The sequence below is a fragment of the Piliocolobus tephrosceles genome, chromosome 9, assembly GCF_002776525.5.
Source record: "Piliocolobus tephrosceles isolate RC106 chromosome 9, ASM277652v3, whole genome shotgun sequence".
In the NCBI taxonomy this organism is placed as follows: Eukaryota; Metazoa; Chordata; class Mammalia; order Primates; family Cercopithecidae; genus Piliocolobus; species Piliocolobus tephrosceles.
In genome coordinates this window covers 128239177-128257823 of record NC_045442.1, presented here as the reverse complement: position 1 = coordinate 128257823, position 18647 = coordinate 128239177, and the positions used below count along the sequence as shown (strand labels likewise).

The window sequence follows — 18647 nt, the reverse complement described above, 5'->3', positions numbered from 1 at the left end:
CTGCGGCTCACACACACCCTCTATGCCTGAGACAGGCCTCTTCCCAACAGACAGCTCTCACTGTCCACTTTGCCCACAGGCCATGCAACATGCACTGCAACATAACAATGGTACTGGCACGTTATGGCACCTGATAAATACAAAGTATTTACAAAATCTGTAAAATAAATACATCTTTCTAAGCTACTTCTTTTCAGTGACTCCTGTCTTTCCTACTGAGCTATGAGGGCAATTTTCTGAAACTATCTGAACCCGCTGCACCGACGTGAGCTCTGTCGGTGCCCAGTGGACACCTGCTGGTCGAAATAACACTTGTCTCCAACTATTAACTCACTAACAAGTGTGCTCGGCCTGAGTGCAGGTCAGGCCTCGCCGGCTTGGAAGGAAGCCTCTGACCTTTCTCGTAGATCTGCTGCCTGTCTCCGGGGGACAGAGCCTTGACCTTCTGCTTGAGCTTCGTGGCTTCCATTTGTGCCTGCTTCTCATGATACTTGTCATCTGGCCTCATCGATAAAGTCAGCTTATGCTGGTTATTCTGCAGCAACCACAGCAACAACAAAAGCCAAATGAAAACAAGATCTTATTACAACCTAACACTCAACAAGCTTCTGCTGGTGTGTTCTTGGTCCTGTGGTTCCACTTTTCTACTTTAAAAACAGTAATAATAGAACGAACCTCAAGAGTTGTTTTGTCGATGCAAGTACACAAGTCTTATAAAATGCTTACCACCATACCTGCCTGTGTAGTAGTAGTTACAGAATTCATGAATGCTATTATTCTACTATTATCATTAGGTCTTAAACATATCAATACTAAACATTTTCACTACATCTTAGCTGTAAAAAGGTTTGCACTTTTAAGTACTATAGATCTTGGATTTTAGTCTAAATTGAAGTTAATACAGAATTCTATTTTTTGTCTAGTGTTCATTCTACTATTAACTTCTAAAAGGCTAGAACTATATTTTCCATTCAATACTTTATAAATTATTAGAACAAAACACATGTTGATGTAATATAAAAATAAACGTTAGGTTATTTCATGTACTTTCCTTGTTTCAACAATTAAAAACACTACACATGCACAAGATGCTTCCATATAAAATACTACAGAGGTAAGATAACTAGAAGACACCAGAAAGTTCATGGAAAATAACTTACAATAGCTGAGAGAAACTGCAAGTCATGTTATTAAATCGTATCTCATGCCTAAAACAACGGAACCTACTGGAGAGTTCCCCTTCAAAGTAGACAACAGTCTTTCCCACCATGGGAACACTTTTTTAAAGTTCTACCATAATAATGAGTACAAAGCAAGGAACAGGCAACCAAGCACAACTGCCCAAAAATCTGAGAAAACAAATGCACAAGCATCAAAAGTATTCACTCATGAAAACCGGAAGATTCATTACATTTGGGTGACTGTTCCCCTATTTTATATTCTTCTACTAAGAAAAGAACAATATATGCAAATATTTTGTTCACACACACAAACATACACATATTCACATACTAAAAATGCACACAGACATTCACCTAAAAAAATTATCAACTTGCATTACAATCTGGAAAATAAAGTTAATGTAAGCATTTAAATTTTTAATTAGAAATTAAGTCACCCATTAACAGAAATTACTTAAATGTATAGATTATGTTCCTAATATTCCTTTCATTAGTATAAAATTCAACTTCAAAATTAGAGAAATGAATTATCCAACTTTCTTACCTTAAAATACTGTTTTACTTTTTCTTGCAAAAATTTTGGATTTTCCTGCAGGCACTGTCTGAATTTAGCCAACTGATTTCCCAACTTCAGGAGCTCCACAGGGTCCCCGTCGTGGTTCCAGCAAGAAGCTATGTACTGGAAGGAAGATTTCCACATCCACAATGCAGCTGGTACCACACAGTACAACCTCCACAAACAGCCCAGACTTGATATTAAGATCCTAGTTTATGTTTAAATATACCACAGATGATCGTTTATAACAAAAGTCATGTAATTATTTGGATGGAGAAACAAAAAAACTTACTTTAGCTCTATTTTGTTCTAATAAAACAAAAACCACAGGCTGAAATAATGTTTAGGAAATAACCAACAGATTACTAGTTGTAAATCCTTACCCATTTAAAGTAATCTATTTCACATAAAAATATCAAAAAAGCCAATTAAGCTAGCAACAAGACAAAACGTCTATTATAAAAGTAAATTTGTTGTTGAGAAATCACTTACTGATGTCAGCATCAGCCCAAAGCTGGTAGACTGATGTTTCATCTGTATTTCAATTTTATGAAGTAAAGCCTCAATTCGATCATCTTCAAATCCTTTCCTAAAGAATATAATGAAGAACAAAGATGGGCCAGACACAATGGCTCATGCTTGTAATTCCAGCACTTTGGGAGGCCAAGGCAGGAGGACTGCTTGAGGCCGGGAGTTTAAGACCAGCCTGGGCAACATAGAGAAAGCCCATCTCTAACATACAAAAATTAGCTGGGCATGGTGGTGTGCACCCCAGTTCCAGCTACGTGGGAAGCTGAGGTGGGAGGATCACCTGAGCCCGGTAGGGGAGGAAAATGCAGTGAGCTGAGATCATGCCACTGCACATCAGGCTCAGTGACAAAGCGAGACCCGTCTCAAAACAAAACAAAAACCTAAGATGAGAAGAGTTTTAGAAACAAATGGTAGCAGAGATAACATTTAAACAACTAAATATGAACAAATGCATATTATATGACAGAGGGAAGGCCCAAACAATGGATCAGGCTCAGCTCCTCCCAAAAAGCACGCAGAAAGGAGGAACGAAAGCAGATTGTTACAAATAAGCCACACTCACTCAACTACTTCATCAATCGTTCTGTCTACGAGGCTTCCAACTGTCTCAATGTCTTTCTCCGCAATCCCTTGGAGGCCAACACTGAAGTAGGCTTCCCTCGTGTAGCCATTATATCTAGAAGACAAAACCAGAAATGATGCACTGGAATCCAGACGCATTCATCGTGCCCTCGTAATATGCTTGATTTAAAGATCAGAATGCAGCGCTTCAAACTCCAGCCCCTCCACTGAAAAGTGCATTCAAGCAGTGTTCTCAAGTAATTGGTTCCATGTACATCTTTGTCATTTTTACATCTTTTTTTAAAAATTAAACTTTTGAGTTATGGCAGAATATCAAAACAGAGAACTGCTGAGTTTTACAACATTTTAAAGATTCCTAATACTTAATGACCTGACCTGTAAGAGACAACAGCATGACATTCTGAGGCCCTGGAAAAGCTGCCTTTGTGCTGGGTGTTTTATTTTGGACGAACGCCCCCTTGAGGGGACAGAAATGGCTAGCACTGGATCCAGGATCTCATCCAGAGCTCCCTGATGGGGGCAGCCATCCTGTGCACCGTGAGACACTCAGCAACTTCCTGGTCCACCATCTTCCAGTTATAGCCATCAAAAATCCAAAAATGGTCCAGATACTGTCAAGTGTGGGGCGGGGACAGGGTGTGGAGGTGAAGGAGCAAAACTGCCCCCAACCAATGAGAACTACTGATCTAATCTAATCATAAACTCACCCAACATCAGGAGAAAAGTCTGTGCCAAGGCCAGATTCAATCAAGGCTTTGTAAAAGGGAGAATTGGGCCCAGAAGTCAAGAGTGAAGACAGAAGACTTAATGTGAAGGCTTCAAATGTGTCGGTGATGCTGCATTGGAAAAAAAAAAAAAAGGGGGGGGAATGTAAGAGAAAAGGGAAAATTATTGGCCCTTATGCACATTTTATTTAGAATCACCACACATCTTTCCAGAAATTCTTGCATTTCAACATTTATTTTAACAACTTTATGAGCAAAAGAGAATTTCCCTTAAATACTGGGATTTTTGAGGCGGGGCACAAACCATAAAATTAACTTCACTGCACATGAAATGCTCACCATGTGACAGCCTGCCAGGCACTTTCCACACGTGATTTAAATGACAGGCACAGTGGCAGCACCATTAAGGAGACAAGGAACAAGCCAGGAGAGGTGCCAGCCACAGAGTTGCAGCCTGAGCACAGGAGGGCCCAGAGCCTTCCCTTCCTGAACACCCCCCGGCACGGTTCTGACCTACTCTCGTGAAACCACCGGAATTACAAAGTTTTGTATGTGGTATATTTTGCCAAGGTGCGTGTTCATAGTACCATTCTCACACTCGAAGGGACCTGTGACCTCAAAATGTGAGCAATGGCTGGTCTGAGGCAGTCTTTTCTCTGTAGGAAGAAAGCTTTGAAATACAATAAGTAAATTACTTTTCTTCCAGAGGGCTATCAAAAATGATTTTCCTCAAAAACCATTTCGGATGTTATTAAAAACTTTGACGTTTTGTTCTCTATTCCTAAAATCCACTTAACCCCTGAATCCTAACTGTGTATTAATTATTAATTTACATTCAATTGTAGAACTCACTTCTGAACCTTCTAATAGGAATATTTTCCTCATGTTTTTGTCTTGTATGAGCTTTAACAGCATATACTTACTCCGGTAAGAGGAAGCTAACGCTGACGGTTGTTTGTTTAGAGGGATCTGTAGCGAATGAATCCGGGCCACATGTTATCTGGAATTGCCTCTGTAAAACGACATGACCTTGTGAGTAGCCATAGTGTCTGACAGTTGTTAACTATTCTACGTTATCTGGAAACACAAAATGGACCGAAACATGCTTTCCGCTAAGTTAACTTTCTTTTCAAACAAATAACTATTCTTTTGGTTTGAAAAGATCTCCCATACTCTGTACCGACCATGACAGCCTCTGAAATCCCATCATGAACACCCAGTCCAAGTCCTCATGTCAACATATTTACCAGGCAGGACACAAACATGGTGGGGCACTCACAGGCTTGTCCCAGGGTGTCTGAGCTGGCACCGTGGTGCTTGGTTCGATTTTCTGGAATTTGCTCAGTGCTTCCTCATGAATTTGTTTCAGATGCTGTTCTAATGGAAAATTACCATACGTGAAGAACCTAAAATTTTAAGGAAACATAATTAGTCTGTTTTAGTTTAAAAGATGTGAGATCAAGTGCTGTCTTTTTCACTGAAACACAGTACACAGGAGTGCCCCTTACCCAAGGTCTCGCCTTTCGGTTTCAGTCACCTTTACTCAACCAAGGTCCAAAAATATCACAGAACTTCGAGAGACCAAAATTCACGTAACTTATTACAGTATACTGTTATAAATGTTCTATTTTATTATTGTTGTTGTTAACCTCTAACTGTGCCTAATTTATAAATTCAACGTTCATCACAGGGCATGGTGCTATTCCTGGCTTCAGGTAACCGCTGGAGCGCAGTGGCACCATCACAGCTCACTGCAGCCTCAAGCTCCTGGGCTCAAACAGTCCTCCTGCCTCTGCCTCCTGAGTAGCTGGAATGCAATGATGCAATCTCAGCTCACTGCAACCTCCGCCTCCTGGGTTTAAACAATTCTCCTGCCTCAGCCTCCCAAGTAGCTGGGATTACAGGTGCCCACCACCACGTCCAGCTAATTTTTGTATTTTTAGTAGAGATAGGGTTTCACCATGTTGGTTAGGCTGGTCTCAAACTCCTGACCTCAGGTGATCTCCCCGCCTCGGCCTCTCAAAATGCTGGAATTACAGGCATGAGCTACCACGCCCAGCCAGCTAATTTTTAAGTTTTAGAGACAGGTTCTCACTGTTACCCATGCTGGTCTCAAACTCCTGGCCTCCAGCAGTCCTCCCATCTTAGCCTCCCAAAGTGCTTGGATTTGCAGGCATGAGCCACCACACCTAGCTAGAAATTGATCTTTCATTTTAAACTTCATCTAGAGATGTGACAAAAACCAAATGAGGTATTTGTTAAAATACTTTATAACCCTAGGTACAGTAATAGAGTAATCCAACTGACAATTTCACAAAACTCAATTTTTGGCAACAAGTTCAAGGTTATACATGTTAATAAAGATAACACATTTATTCAACCAGAGGAAACAGGTTACAATGACAGAATTTATCTTTTTCTTTACTATGTTGCCTAAGCTATGGTTAAGGTTTGGGGAACTAGCATCTTTTTTTTTTTTTTTTTTGAGACGGAGTCTCGCTCTGTCGCCCAGGCTGGAGTGCAGTGGCCGGATCTCAGCTCACTGCAAGCTCCGCCTCCCGGGTTCCCACCATTCTCCTGCCTCAGCCTCCCGAGTAGCTGGGACCACAGGCGCCACCACCTCGCCCGGCTAGTTTTTTGTATTTTTAGTAGAGACGGGGTTTCACGGTGTTAGCCAGGATGGTCTCGATCTCCTGACCTCGTGATCCACCCGTCTTGGCCTCCCAAAGTGCTGGGATTACAGGCTTGAGCCACCGCGCCCGGCGGAACTAGCATCTTAAAGAACCTTCAGAAATTTCTCATTCTAGAATTTAGACACAAATTTTACACTCTCGGGGTTGAGAGAATCCAGGAGCAATCACCACCCCTAGTGTCCAGATACTACTCTCCAAAGGCCCTTCCCCACTAGCCACAGAAATCAGAGCTCCCTGGGAAACAGAGTTGAGGCTCTGGAGCAGGGAGGGCCTGGCTGTGCATGCGTTAGGGAGGTGGGGGTGGGGGCGTAGAAACCAAAGAAGTGAGACCAAAATGGGCCAACAACTGGGGCAAATGTGGGCATAAAAATAAATAAATTCAGGCCGGGCGTGGTGGCTCAAGCCTGTAATCCCAGCACTTTGGGAGGCCGAGACGGGCGGATCACAAGGTCAGGAGATCGAGACCATCCTGGCGAACACGGTGAAACCCCGTCTCTACTAAAAAAAATACAAAAAACCTAGCCGGGCGAGGTGGCGGGCACCTGTAGTCCCAGCTACTTGGGAGGCTGAGGCAGGAGAATGGCGGGAACCCAGGAGGCAGAGCTTGCAGTGAGCTGAGATCCGGCCACTGCACTCCAGCCTGGGCGACAGAGCGAGACTCCGTCTCAAAAAAAAATAAAGAAATAAATTCCATCTGATCACATAGTCTCAAATATATACATATACAGAAATATTTATGAGGTCACAGTGGTACTAAAAAACAAAACAAAGAAGACTGGGGGAAAAAAAGAAAAGAAAGAACTCTCTTCTCCATGTTGAGCGCAGTGGCTCACACCTGTGATCCCAGCACTTTGGGAGGCCAAGGTGGGCAGATTGTTTGAACTCAGGAGATCGAGACCAGCCTGGGCACCACAGCGAGACTCTGTCTCTACAAAAAACTATAAGCACTAGCTGGGCATGGGGGTGCACACCTGTAGTCCCAGCTACCCAGGAGGCTGAGGCTGCAGTAGGCCAAGACCATACCATTGTACTCCAGCCTGGGGGACAGAACCAGACCCTGTGTTTAAAAAAAAAAAAAAAAAAAAAGACAGCCTCTTCTGTCATCATTAGAGGTAGTTCCTGCACCACCCCTCCTCCTCAAACTGGACTTCCCAGGAAGAGCAGCCACCCCTGCCTTTTCCACAGAGCCATATTTCAAGATAACCCCACAGCCCCAGCTGATGTGGAGCTCTTCTTTGAAGAAGTCCAGCAAACAAATGAAGAATTACAGAATTTGAAAACTTCACAAACTCTAATAAATGATTTAGGCAATAATCCTCAATGAATATGAAAACCATTAATAGGTTGATGAGGAATTCATTATCACAGGACACCAGAAATTCAAGTGCACCAGATGGTCTGTGGCTGAAGGGAAAAAGCAGATCTTCACAAGACAGTGGCCAACTCTCAGCATGAACCCTGCTGGCATGAGACCCCCAGTGGAGGCAAGCAGGCCTCACACAGTGGTAGGATGTGGCCATCTATGCAGAGCTCCCCACGAGGGACTCTGCTTAAAAAGGCGCAGCCTGACTCAAACTAAGTCTTTGGATCTAAGTTCCAGTTCTCAGGAAACAGAGGAACATGGCACCCAATACCACACAGGAGCAGCCAGGACACCTGGAGAGTGAGAGCGCCCGGAGGAAACCCGGCCTGCACACTCCTCTGCCGTCCGAGAGGGTGCCCAGGAGAGACCCGGGCCGACCAGGTGTGATCTGTGAGACCTTGTGCAACAAACACTTTGGGGCCAACTAGAAAATTTGAATATGGAATAAGAAATAGGCAGTTTTATGAAAGTATGTTTTATTCTATTAAAACTGAAAATGGCATTAGCTCATGTAAGAAAAAATCCTCATGTTTTAGGGTCACAAATTCAAATATTTAGGGGTAAATGATGACATTTATAATTTACTTCCAAAAACTTCACAAGGAAAAGGATATCTATTACGTGATAAGTATTTAGGGGCTCATTATCCTAGTCTACTTTTCTGTATGATTGAAAGTTTTCACAATTCTTTTTACATAAACTAACCTTGCAAATATGTTTTTACATTAGCATTTATATGTAAATTATTAGTGTTTTATATAATACATATATTATTATAATGACTTTATATTAGTGACATAAGAAACAAATGATGTAACAGAAAGTGAGGATGTAATTAAGGTTCTGTGACTGCATCCACTATCGGTAGAGCACTTCCCTGTGCCAAGGAGAGGTTCGAAGCTTCGCACACCCTGGGTTGGGGTGGGCGCCATCCACGCACCCCCACTCTCTACGCAACAAAGCTGGATGTGAGGCAAGAAGCTGTGGGGCCAGGACCCTCCTCTGGGGGGCTCTAAACGCCGTGTTTGTAACCACCATGCTGAGCCCACTGAAGGCTATCATTGTAAATGTCCAAAATCAATGTCCAAGTAAGACAGGCACACTTAGGCCAAGAATCTTACCTACACTTAGTTATTTCTTAAGCATTGCTAAATGTGAGACGCCACGTCATGAAATAGGAAGAACACAAACAAGTCAACTTTTCACAATCCACCATCAAACTTTTCCAACAAAGTATTACCTAGCATTGCTTGGGTGATAGTGAGTGGCATGAAATTGCTTAAGCTGCTCCCACGTAAGCTCCGGGATGCACAGTGGGTCACCCCCGGAGACCACTGAGTATGTGTGGTCGGGAAGAAGTCTGTTTTGAAGGTGCTGGGAGAATATCCTCTCATTGTCTGTCTTGAAACGTGAAATAAATAAATAAGAATATATACATGTAAAATAATACACACATGCTACATTACTTACAATGTACCCAACTGATCACATTCTGGTGCATATGCCTGTAATACTTTGCAAATAAAACTGTTCTAATGGTTAAAAAAAAAAAAAGGCCAATCACTCAATCACTCGTCACCCATGCACAGGACCCAAGAACTGAGAACAATGGACTTTTTGATGTGTGTTGCAACAAATGCATAGCCATAGCCAGGGCTGTAAATTGGCGGGATCACCAGGTCTGCCCACCAGCCACCAGGGAAGTGAGGAGAAGCTGTCACCCCAACTTGAGTTTCAAGACGACTCCTTGGAAGAAAAGACCACCAGATTGAGAATGAAAAGGTAAGAAATAGTTCACCCGCTGAGGAGGGCTACGGGAATCAGAGAGCAGGCCACCCACGAGCCTCGGGGACACCAGCACAGGCAGCTTGTCAAAGTCACAAGGGGACATGAAGACACGGGCCCAGGACAGCGGCTCTTAATTCAAAATGGTCTCAAGACTCCTTTACATGCTGAAAAATTAACCCATTTATGCCTGAGGTTGCAATTTTTTTTGTAAAACTTCAGACCTTGGCAATGACCTTGAGCTGTAGGATATAAATAACTCTCACAAGCTTAGGATTCCAATAATGGAACACTAGGCAGAAATGGGTTTTGATGAGGACCCAAACAGCTTTTGATTATGTGGGCTTTTTTTTGCCCGTGTAGGTGCCTGTGTGTGTTTATATAATTTTTCTATATTCTAAATTAAAGCTGAGACATTTAAAAAATATGCATTAAGGTAAGCCATCATTACATGTTAATATAAATATGTTTGAAAAATACTTCTCATAACAAAGTGAAAAACTGACTACTTAGAGTGATGCTGTGTTGCCTTTTTTGCAAACCTCTGTAGTGTCTGGCTCAGAGGTGAAGCTGGACTCCCCCATCTGCTCTGTATCCAGCTTGCTGCGTGTCACACACCTCGCCACACAGCCTCTAGAAAGTACACCATGTACTTGGGCAAGAATGAGTGAAAAAGACAATGTGTTGATAGTGGTATGAAAATAGCGTTTCTCTCGCTGCAGATCATACACGGGGGTCGTCAGACATGGTCTGAGACCTGCTGGGAAGAACAGCAGTCTGAGCAGCCTGGCCCCGCTACCCCCTGGCTTCTGCTTACAGCACTGACCCCAGCTAATTCAAGAACATGTCACCTATAATGAGAATATTAAATAAAAATCAACCATCTTCCAGATGTGTGTGTATCATGGTGCTGTCCATGGGTAAGGTAAGCTGAACACAACATAAAAAAGGAAGAAAACTTACAAACGCTCCCTTCATCTCATTAAAGACGACTCCTTTAAAGACCAAGGGCGTCTGGGGGTCGCTAGGATTCTCGTGTTCCAGCCGCCATCCTTCCTGCCTGAGGACAAATAATTATAAGCTGACAGTGACTCAAATACTCAAGTCTGCACCAACTAGTTAATCACTCATGACATACCAGAAATCCAGCTCGCGTAAACATGGGAAAAAGGTGGCGTCCAAATACACCGAGAGGAGATTCTGAAAGTCCTTGGGATTTTGTGTGGAAAATGGATACAGAGTATAATCACTAGCTGGGTACAAATGAAAAGTGAAATTGTAAAATATAACAGATTTCTACTAAAATTATTGAATCTCAAGCCTCATTTCCCCTTTGTCCTAGGACAGTAAGTTGTAGTTATTCTTGATATGGGGCAGTGGCTCCATGCTCTGGCCCCTGACCGCAGCAGCTGTCCCAACTCATCACCCCGAGTGCTGGCTTTCCCATCCGGTCTCAGGATCTGAACTCAATGGGCACCAGGTCCTTCTTCAGCAAACATCTAAACTCTCTCAAGTCCAGAGACTTTCACACGTCTACAAAGACAACCTCATTCTGTAAGAGCGTGGATTTAACCTGCTCTTCGATGTCACTCCTTCACAGAGTGCACTGTTCATCGTCACCCTCTCCACTAGCGTCAGCCTTACTAAAAGTCAAACATCAACGTTCGTGGTAACTCTGGAGGCCTGGCATTGTAGCGATATCCCCAAAATTGTTTTCAACCTTTCTGGGAAAAGTTCACGTACCTTTTATTAAAACGCAAATTTTTATAATCTCGCTACCATATGGCTTTCCTGAAGGATGAAATTTCTAAAGTCCTTCAACTAGAGAGAGGTAAAAATTATTCTAGAACATTAATTGCCCACTCCGCTCATCCCTTCTCAGAAACTAACTGAATTCCAGTGGGTGCCTGGCAAACCCAAACACGGTTTCTGTTCAGGATGCTGGTCTTACCTGTGAAGGCGTTCATGAACGTGGAGAGGGATCGGTTCAACATTTTGAAGAAAGGGTCTCTGCACGGATATTTCCGAGACCCACAAAGGACGGTATGCTCAAGAATGTGAGGAACACCCGTACTGTCCATGGGAGTGGTGCGGAACTGCACGCTAGGGAAGAAGGAACAGCACGCTAGAGAAGGGGAGGAACAAGGAACGGAACGGAAGGCCAGGGAAGGGGAATGGAACGGAACGCTAGGGAAGGAGAATGACTAGAGTGCAAAACGTTCATCTTAGTGCTGTGGACACAGTTCCCAGACGCATCATCACCTCAGGCTACTAGAAATCATCATTCTGACACCACCATCCTCTGACACACGGTTTTCCAACTCTAATGTAAATCACTGATTCAGACTATAAAATTGTATTTTGATGAGATCGTAAGTCCGTGTAAGCTTCTCGTTATTTTTCAAGATGCTCTGTCATGTGGCCGGGCGCAGTGGCTCAAGCCTGTAATCCCAGCACTTTGGGAGGCCAAGGAGGGCAGATCACGAGGTCGGGAGATCGAGACCATCCTGGCTAACACAGTGAAACCCCGTCTCTACTAAAAAATACAAAAAACTAGCCAGGCGAGGTGGCGGGCACCTATAGTCCCAGCTACTCGGGAGGCTGAGGCAGGAGAATGGCATAAACCCAGGAGGTGGAGCTCAGCAGTGAGCTGAGATCCGGCCACTGCACTCCTCCAGCCTGGGCGACAGAGCGAGACTCCGTTTCAAAAACAAAACAGAACAAAAAGATGCTCTGTCAATAAAAATACTAGTGAGATGGTATTTTAAACCACGTAATGTACAGTCAGTGCTTTAAATCAAGCTTGTCTAACCCACAGCCTGCAGTCTGCATGCTCAGGATGGCTTGGAATGCGGCCCAACACAACAATCCCTACACTTTCTTAAAACATTGTGGTCCTTTATTTATTTATTATTTTTAGCTCATCAACTGTCCTTAGTGTTAGTGTATTTTATGTGTGGCCTAAGACAGTTGTTCTTCCAATGTGGCACAGGGAAGCCAAAAGATTGGACATCCCTGATTTAAATAAAATGTTCAAGACCATGTTCTTACAATGCACCACGTACCTGAACAGATTATTCGTGTCTTCTCTGGCCAGGTGTAAATACCTGGCTCCTGTGTCATCGTGGCTGAGCTTCACTGCCGTCAGGAACAGCTCGGGAACAGATGTCACCTGAGTTAACCAGAAAAACACGACCAGTTAAACAAAATGGCCTTTGAAATGGTGATCTTCGACACACTGAAAAAACTGGCTTTTCTGCCTGAAATTAGATGGTGCCAGGAAGCCAGTATTTCACAGCTGGAGAGAACAGAACCATCCTGTCCAAGTCCCTTATCCTACAAACAAGGAAAGTAAGACCTAAAAAAGGCAGATGAGAATGTCTGTATATATATATTTTTTGAGTGCTTATTACTGGCTAGGTTTTTTCTATTTTTTTATTTTTTAAATTTTTAATTTTTTTTTTGGCTAGGCATTTTCTAATCATGTCACATATACTCCTGTGAGGGAGATTTCTCATCCTCATTTACAGATGAAAAACCTGAGGCTCAGGGTGATGACATAAGCTGCCCAAATCAGAGCCAGGATTCACCCTGGTGTCTGCCCTTCCCACGGTACTGTGCTGCACCTAAGTAACACAGCACCCTTTCCAACGTCTGCTGAGTGCCCCCTGCTTTTGTGTACTGCACCTCAGTAACACAGCACCCCTTCCAACATCGGCCGTGTGTCTCCTGTTTCTGTGCATATAATCTCCTGTTGTACGCAGAACGGGCCTGCTGGGAGGGGAAATGTCGGAGTGGGCTAGCTGGCAAGAGCAGGGAGAGGCTCCAGGATCAGTCTTTGCTTCTCCTGGTGTGGGATGGATTCTCGGTGATAGCTGGAAGCACAAAGCTGGGGCTTCCAGAACAGCTGGAGGGGCTGGGAGGATAGAAATGTCCCCCAAAAACATGAAAGACTCCCCACTCCTGAGGGGGGTGGAAGGTCTTCTCCTACTTTAGGTAAGCCTCCTGGTAAGTGTCCATACTTCTCGGTATGAAAGAAACTGTCTTGTCTTCCAGTCATGCCAGCCGGCCCTCTCCCGCAATCATACACCACGTCCCTGTGATCACACCACTTGCCACTCCCTCCTTCCAGGTGCCATGAGTCACCTGACCAAGTGCACACAGCAAGTCGCTGGCAGAGGTGAGACCTCGGGTCTCCTCAGTCCAATCTAGGGAGCCTGCCATCCAACAGTCACGCATAGGCGGCCCACTACGACCTGCACCATCTACCGCTGTTAAATTACTTGTTTCTAAGCTTACTGTACTTTGTAACAGATGATCAATGCATTTAAAACCAGTAGATACAGAGAGATGTCTGCTTTCTAATAATACATAGCTTTAATAATAATAGCACTTATGGTAGCTATTTCTCAAACAAGAAACATGACTTATTGTTAAGTTTCTATGGCTGGACACAGTGGCTCACACCTTTAATCCCAGCACTTTGGAAGGCCAAGGTGATATGGTTTGGCTGCGTCCCCACCCAAATCTCATCTTGAATTGTAGTTCCCATAATACCCACATGTTGTGGGAGGGACCTGGTAGGAGGTAATTGAAACACAAGGGGTGTTTCCCCATGTTATTCTCATGACAGTGACAGTGAGTACGTTCTCATGAGATCTGACGTTTTTATAAGGGGCTTCCCCCTTCACTTGTCATTCTCTTCCCTGCCACCCTGTGAAGAGGTGCCTTCCACCACGATTGTAAGTTTCCTGAGGCCTCCCCAGCCATGCAAAACTGGGAGTCAATTAAACCTCTTTACTTTTTAGCTCATTCTTTATAAATTACCCAGTCTTGGGTATTTCTTCATAGCAGTGTGAGATGAGACAAGACGATTGCTTGAACCCAGGAGTTTGAGACCAGCCTAGACAACAAAGCAAGTTTCCACCTACACACACACACACACACACACAATGAGCCAGGCGTGGTGGCACCTTGTCCCAGTTACTTGGGAGACTGAGGTGAGAGAATCGATTGAGCCCAGAAGTTCAAGGCTGCTGTGAGCCAAGATCACGCCACCGCACTCCAGCCTGGGTGACAGCGTGAGTCCCAGTCTCAAAAATAAGTACATTTCTATAAAATTTGAAATATAAAGGAGAAGAATCTACCACTCTGGGTGAGGCCCTTATTAACAGTCACCAGTACTATAAACCCAGGTGTCTTTGCCCGGCCTTTGCAGGATTTCACAAATGCTCTGAGTCTGTTGTCAGGACTCTCATGCCTGGACCTTGCCTGGGACTCCCAGTCACTGCCCTGAATCCCTTGCTGGAGCCCTGCCCAGAGGCAGCTGCTTTCTCACACCACCCTCTCCAGGAGCTCTTCCCTCTCCCCCCAGCAGCAGCAGCTCCCACTCCTCCTCCCGCCCTGTCCTTGGCCCTCCACATGGCGTCCACCATGTGCCTCCAGTCACAGCCGCATCAGTCTTTCTAGATGGTAAGTTGTTTGTCTTTTACATTTGCTACATCAAACATAGCACAGAGCCTACAGCTGGCCAAATATGTGAAGTGTTGTCATTTTTAGTTACTATGCTAAAAAAAAAAATGGAAAAGGTTTAAGCAAATAACAAAACAAAAAACAAATGAATCCATTTTAATATAAACCCAAGTAAGTATAAGTCCACCATTTCTTCTTTATAATTTTGAAACCCAAAAGGCTCAGAAAACTGAAAGATTCTGCAGAAGTTTAGAGCAAACTATTTGATGGCAAAACCTGACTGAACAGATCAGGACACTGAGTCTTCGTGCTCACACTCAGCGAATCGTCAGGTTGGGCTGCGGAAACCCTGGCGTGTCTGATGACAGAGACGCAGCTGGAAGTGTTACTCTCTCAAATCTGACAAGAATCAGGCTTCGCGACATTCCAGGAAGGGACCGGGGGTCATTTCTCTCACAAGCTCTGTTCAGCCGAGTAGCCATCATGCAACAGGAGCTGGGCCAGGGCCTTGGGACACGAGGACAAGGCTAGTCTCCACCCTGAAGGGCCCGTACCTATGCCAGAAGCTGCACCTGCAATGTATGTGGATGTATAAGGAGGTGCCCAGAACGACCCATACCTGGTTGACAGTGAATCCGTGGATCTTGTCTCCTAGTTGATACTGTAGAGCCCTCTCACAAGCCCGGTTACTGTTCCATCGCCACGCTCTGCGGTGTGCGTGTCTAGATTAAAAGTCATCTAAGTTAGATGAGCCGCAGGAAAATTATCTGGTTAACATTATTCAGCCACATAGTGAAAATACTCTCATGTGATAAAGATGATTAATTAGAAAAAAATTAAATACTGCATCTTCCAAAATCTTGCACATTCCAGAAAACTAATTTCTGGTAAGGTCCTTCCCATTTTAATGACCTTTTATCTTAACTAAAGCTTCAGTGTTGGAAACCTTTTCTTTACACATGTTCAAAAATAACTATAATACAATTATGGCTTAAATTCCCCTTAAGAAACTCTTAAACAAAAGGGCTTCTTTCCCTCACAGAATCCTCACAAGCCTTCAAAATATTGGAAGAAATTCACACTATAGTTAAATCCCATTACATGCCTACCGAATCGGTGAAAACTTAAAAAGCCTAATATTACCAGGTACTCTCACACATTGCTACTCATACTGCTCTCTTACTGCTACACACACTGCTACCTGTTCCACAGGGAGTACAAAGTGGAAGAACTTTAGAAAAACACTTGGCATTCTTTAGAAAGCTGAAGAGGCAGGGTGTGGTGGCTCACACCTATAATCCCAGCACTTCGGGAAGCCGAGGTGGGTGGATCACCTGAGGTCAAGAGTTCGAGACCAGCCTGGCCAATATGGTGAAATCCAGTCTCTACCAAAAATACAAAAATTAGCCAGGCGTGGTGGCGGGTGCCTATAGTCCCAGATACTTGGGAGGCTGAGGCAGGAGAATCGTTGAACCCAGGAAGCCGAGGTTGCAGTGGGCCGAGATCACGCCACTACACTCCAGCCTGGGAGTCAAAAAAAAAAAAAAAGAAAATCTGAATACTGGAAATCCGTTCACCTCTTGGTCTATATCCTCCACACCTGACACCGCTGCCCCCAGCACTCATGGACAAGATTGTCAGCACGAACTCTGACAGTCCCAAACTCAACTCACCTGGAGGTGTAACAACAGCGACTGGATAAACTGCAGACTAATCATTTAATTAAAAAAAAAAAAATTACCAATAAAAGGGCATACAATCGCATGTAACAAAGATGCGGGTCACATAATGTTAAACAAAAGATACACACAATACAGTATTATCCTAAACAGGTATTATTCAAACAGGTAACAAGATACTGTCAGAATGCATAGAGATGGTAAAATATTTTTAAAAAGCAAGGACATTTCTCTATGTCATGACAGTGCTAATCTAAGAGGGAGAGAGGGTTATGAGCAGTTGGGAAATCTTCACCTTGGTCATAGGGACACTTTTTTTTTTTTTTTTTTTGAGAAGAGTCTCTCTGTTGCCCAGGCTAGAGTGCAGTGGTGCAATCTCGGCTCAGTGCAACCTCCACCTCCTGAGTTGAAGCGATTCTCCTGCCTCAGCCTCCTGAGTGGCTGGGACAAGTGCTCACCACCACGCCCAGCTAATTTTTGTATTTTTAGTAGGGACGCGGTTTCACCGCGTTGGCCAGGCTGGTCTTAAACTCCTGACCTCAAGTGGTCCGCCCGCCTTGGCCTCTCAACAGGCTGCGGTTACCGGTGTGAGCCACCGCGCCCAACCTACTTATTTTCTAATTATTCTCACCTGGATGAGATGGCTTACACCTATAAGCCCAGCAGTGTGCGAGGCTGAGGAGGGGGATCACTTGAGCCCAAGAGTTCAAAACCAGCCTGGGCAACAGAGCAAGATCCCGTCTCTTATTTAAAAAAAAAAAAAAAAAAAAAAAACTATTATTCTCTCAAATTGTATTATATGTCTTACGGGCTTTTCTACATTAATGTATCCCACCGAAGTATTTTAAAGATATATACAGGGGAAAAAAACACCTATTCAGTCACTGGCAATATTATGAAGATATGCTATGGTCAACATTTGCTTACTGAGTTAGCAAATTTCAGAATTATGGGACAGAGAAGCATTTTAAGAAGTTACTTATCAGCAAGGACATGATAGGAAACCCCTGAGCGGTAAGGCCAGGGTCTCCCCCGAACTTTCCAGTAACCTGCTGCCAAACTCACGCCACGGACGCCCCGTGTCTCCCCCCGGCCTGGGCCGGCAGCTCTGAACTGTTACATTAAATACGGGCTCGTGGATTACCATGAACACTAAACCGCTTCGTCATTTTTTTCCCCATAAACTGAGTCATTAAAAAACCAAAACAGTTAAATTCCGGCAGGCTTCAGTTCTCTGAACACAGCTTGACTTTAAGAGCGGGCTGTGGGCGCTTCGGGTCTCTTAAGGACTCGGCCTCCAACAACAATGAACTAGGAGCAAAGCCATCAGCGAGAACAACTGCCGGCCCCATTTCCTACCCCCATTAAAGCCCACGCCAATGGAGGGCCCTGCCGGGAGCGCCACGGGCAGGCCCGGCCCCCAGCCCCGGGAGGCGCAGGAGCTCCGGAGTTCTCGGGCCTCGGATGCGGGAACCCCAGGAAGGGCTCGGTGCGCAGGACCCGGCAGGGGCTCTGGGTGCGGGGCGCCCATAGTGCGGGGAGCTGCCAGCCCTGAGTTCAAGGACGCGGACCCCTATGTCTCCGGCCCGCCCTGGACCTTCCTCTCCCGGGTGCCAGCACGCCGAGCACTTCTAGCCGCCGACCGCAGCGTCTCACCCGCCGGTCAGCCGCCTCAGCGAATACAGCACCTTCCGCCCGCCGCAGTGCCACATGGCGTATGACCAGCGCGGAGCTGGCGAGGGAACCTCCACTTAACCCGACGTAGGGCGTGGGGCGGGGCTTGCTGTGATGGCCTCCACTCCTATTGGTCATCGCGAACGGCAACGTCCTCTGCGATAGGCTGTAGATGAAAAGGGCGGGCCTCCACTGCTCTAGGACGGGCGGGGGGGGCGGTGCAGAGGGAGATGGGCGGGAGGGGCGGGGCCGACATGCCGAAGGAGGTGGGCAAGGCGAGGGGCGTGGTCACGGGTAAAAGGGGCGCGGCCGGCTTGCCGAAAGGGGCGGGGTGCGGCCAGCAGCCGGATGTGGACAGTTGATAGGAGGGGGAAGTCGGCAAGGGAGAAGTGGGGCGTGGCGAGAG

The 18647-nt window shown here is 45.0% G+C and overlaps 1 protein-coding gene across 6 annotated transcripts in view; it reads right to left on the bottom strand.

The window, feature by feature from the left end:
• The window catches only part of PITRM1 (pitrilysin metallopeptidase 1), a 36846-nt gene extending 18528 nt beyond the window's left edge, over nucleotides 1-18318 (bottom strand). For 2 of the 6 annotated variants that reach the window (XM_023193135.2, XM_026454789.2), the window contains exons 1-14: nucleotides 18224-18318; nucleotides 15508-15610; nucleotides 12482-12588; nucleotides 11368-11519; nucleotides 10555-10669; nucleotides 10380-10476; nucleotides 8872-9032; nucleotides 4855-4981; nucleotides 4499-4587; nucleotides 3558-3686; nucleotides 2831-2944; nucleotides 2230-2326; nucleotides 1726-1860; nucleotides 397-535 (exon numbers count right to left, since the gene is read on the bottom strand). In XM_023193135.2, the coding sequence (XP_023048903.2) occupies nucleotides 397-535; nucleotides 1726-1860; nucleotides 2230-2326; nucleotides 2831-2944; nucleotides 3558-3686; nucleotides 4499-4587; nucleotides 4855-4981; nucleotides 8872-9032; nucleotides 10380-10476; nucleotides 10555-10669; nucleotides 11368-11519; nucleotides 12482-12588; nucleotides 15508-15610; nucleotides 18224-18279 (1621 nt within the window). In that variant the 5' untranslated portion in view covers nucleotides 18280-18318. Of the gene's footprint in view, nucleotides 1-396; nucleotides 536-1725; nucleotides 1861-2229; nucleotides 2327-2830; nucleotides 2945-3557; nucleotides 3687-4498; nucleotides 4588-4854; nucleotides 4982-8871; nucleotides 9033-10379; nucleotides 10477-10554; nucleotides 10670-11367; nucleotides 11520-12481; nucleotides 12589-15507; nucleotides 15611-16561; nucleotides 16581-17198; nucleotides 17271-18223 lie in introns of those variants that run through there. The other 4 variants (XM_026454790.1, XM_023193136.3, XM_023193139.2 and 1 more) reach the window with 4 other exon arrangements.
• Between the last annotated feature and the right edge of the window lie 329 nt (nucleotides 18319-18647).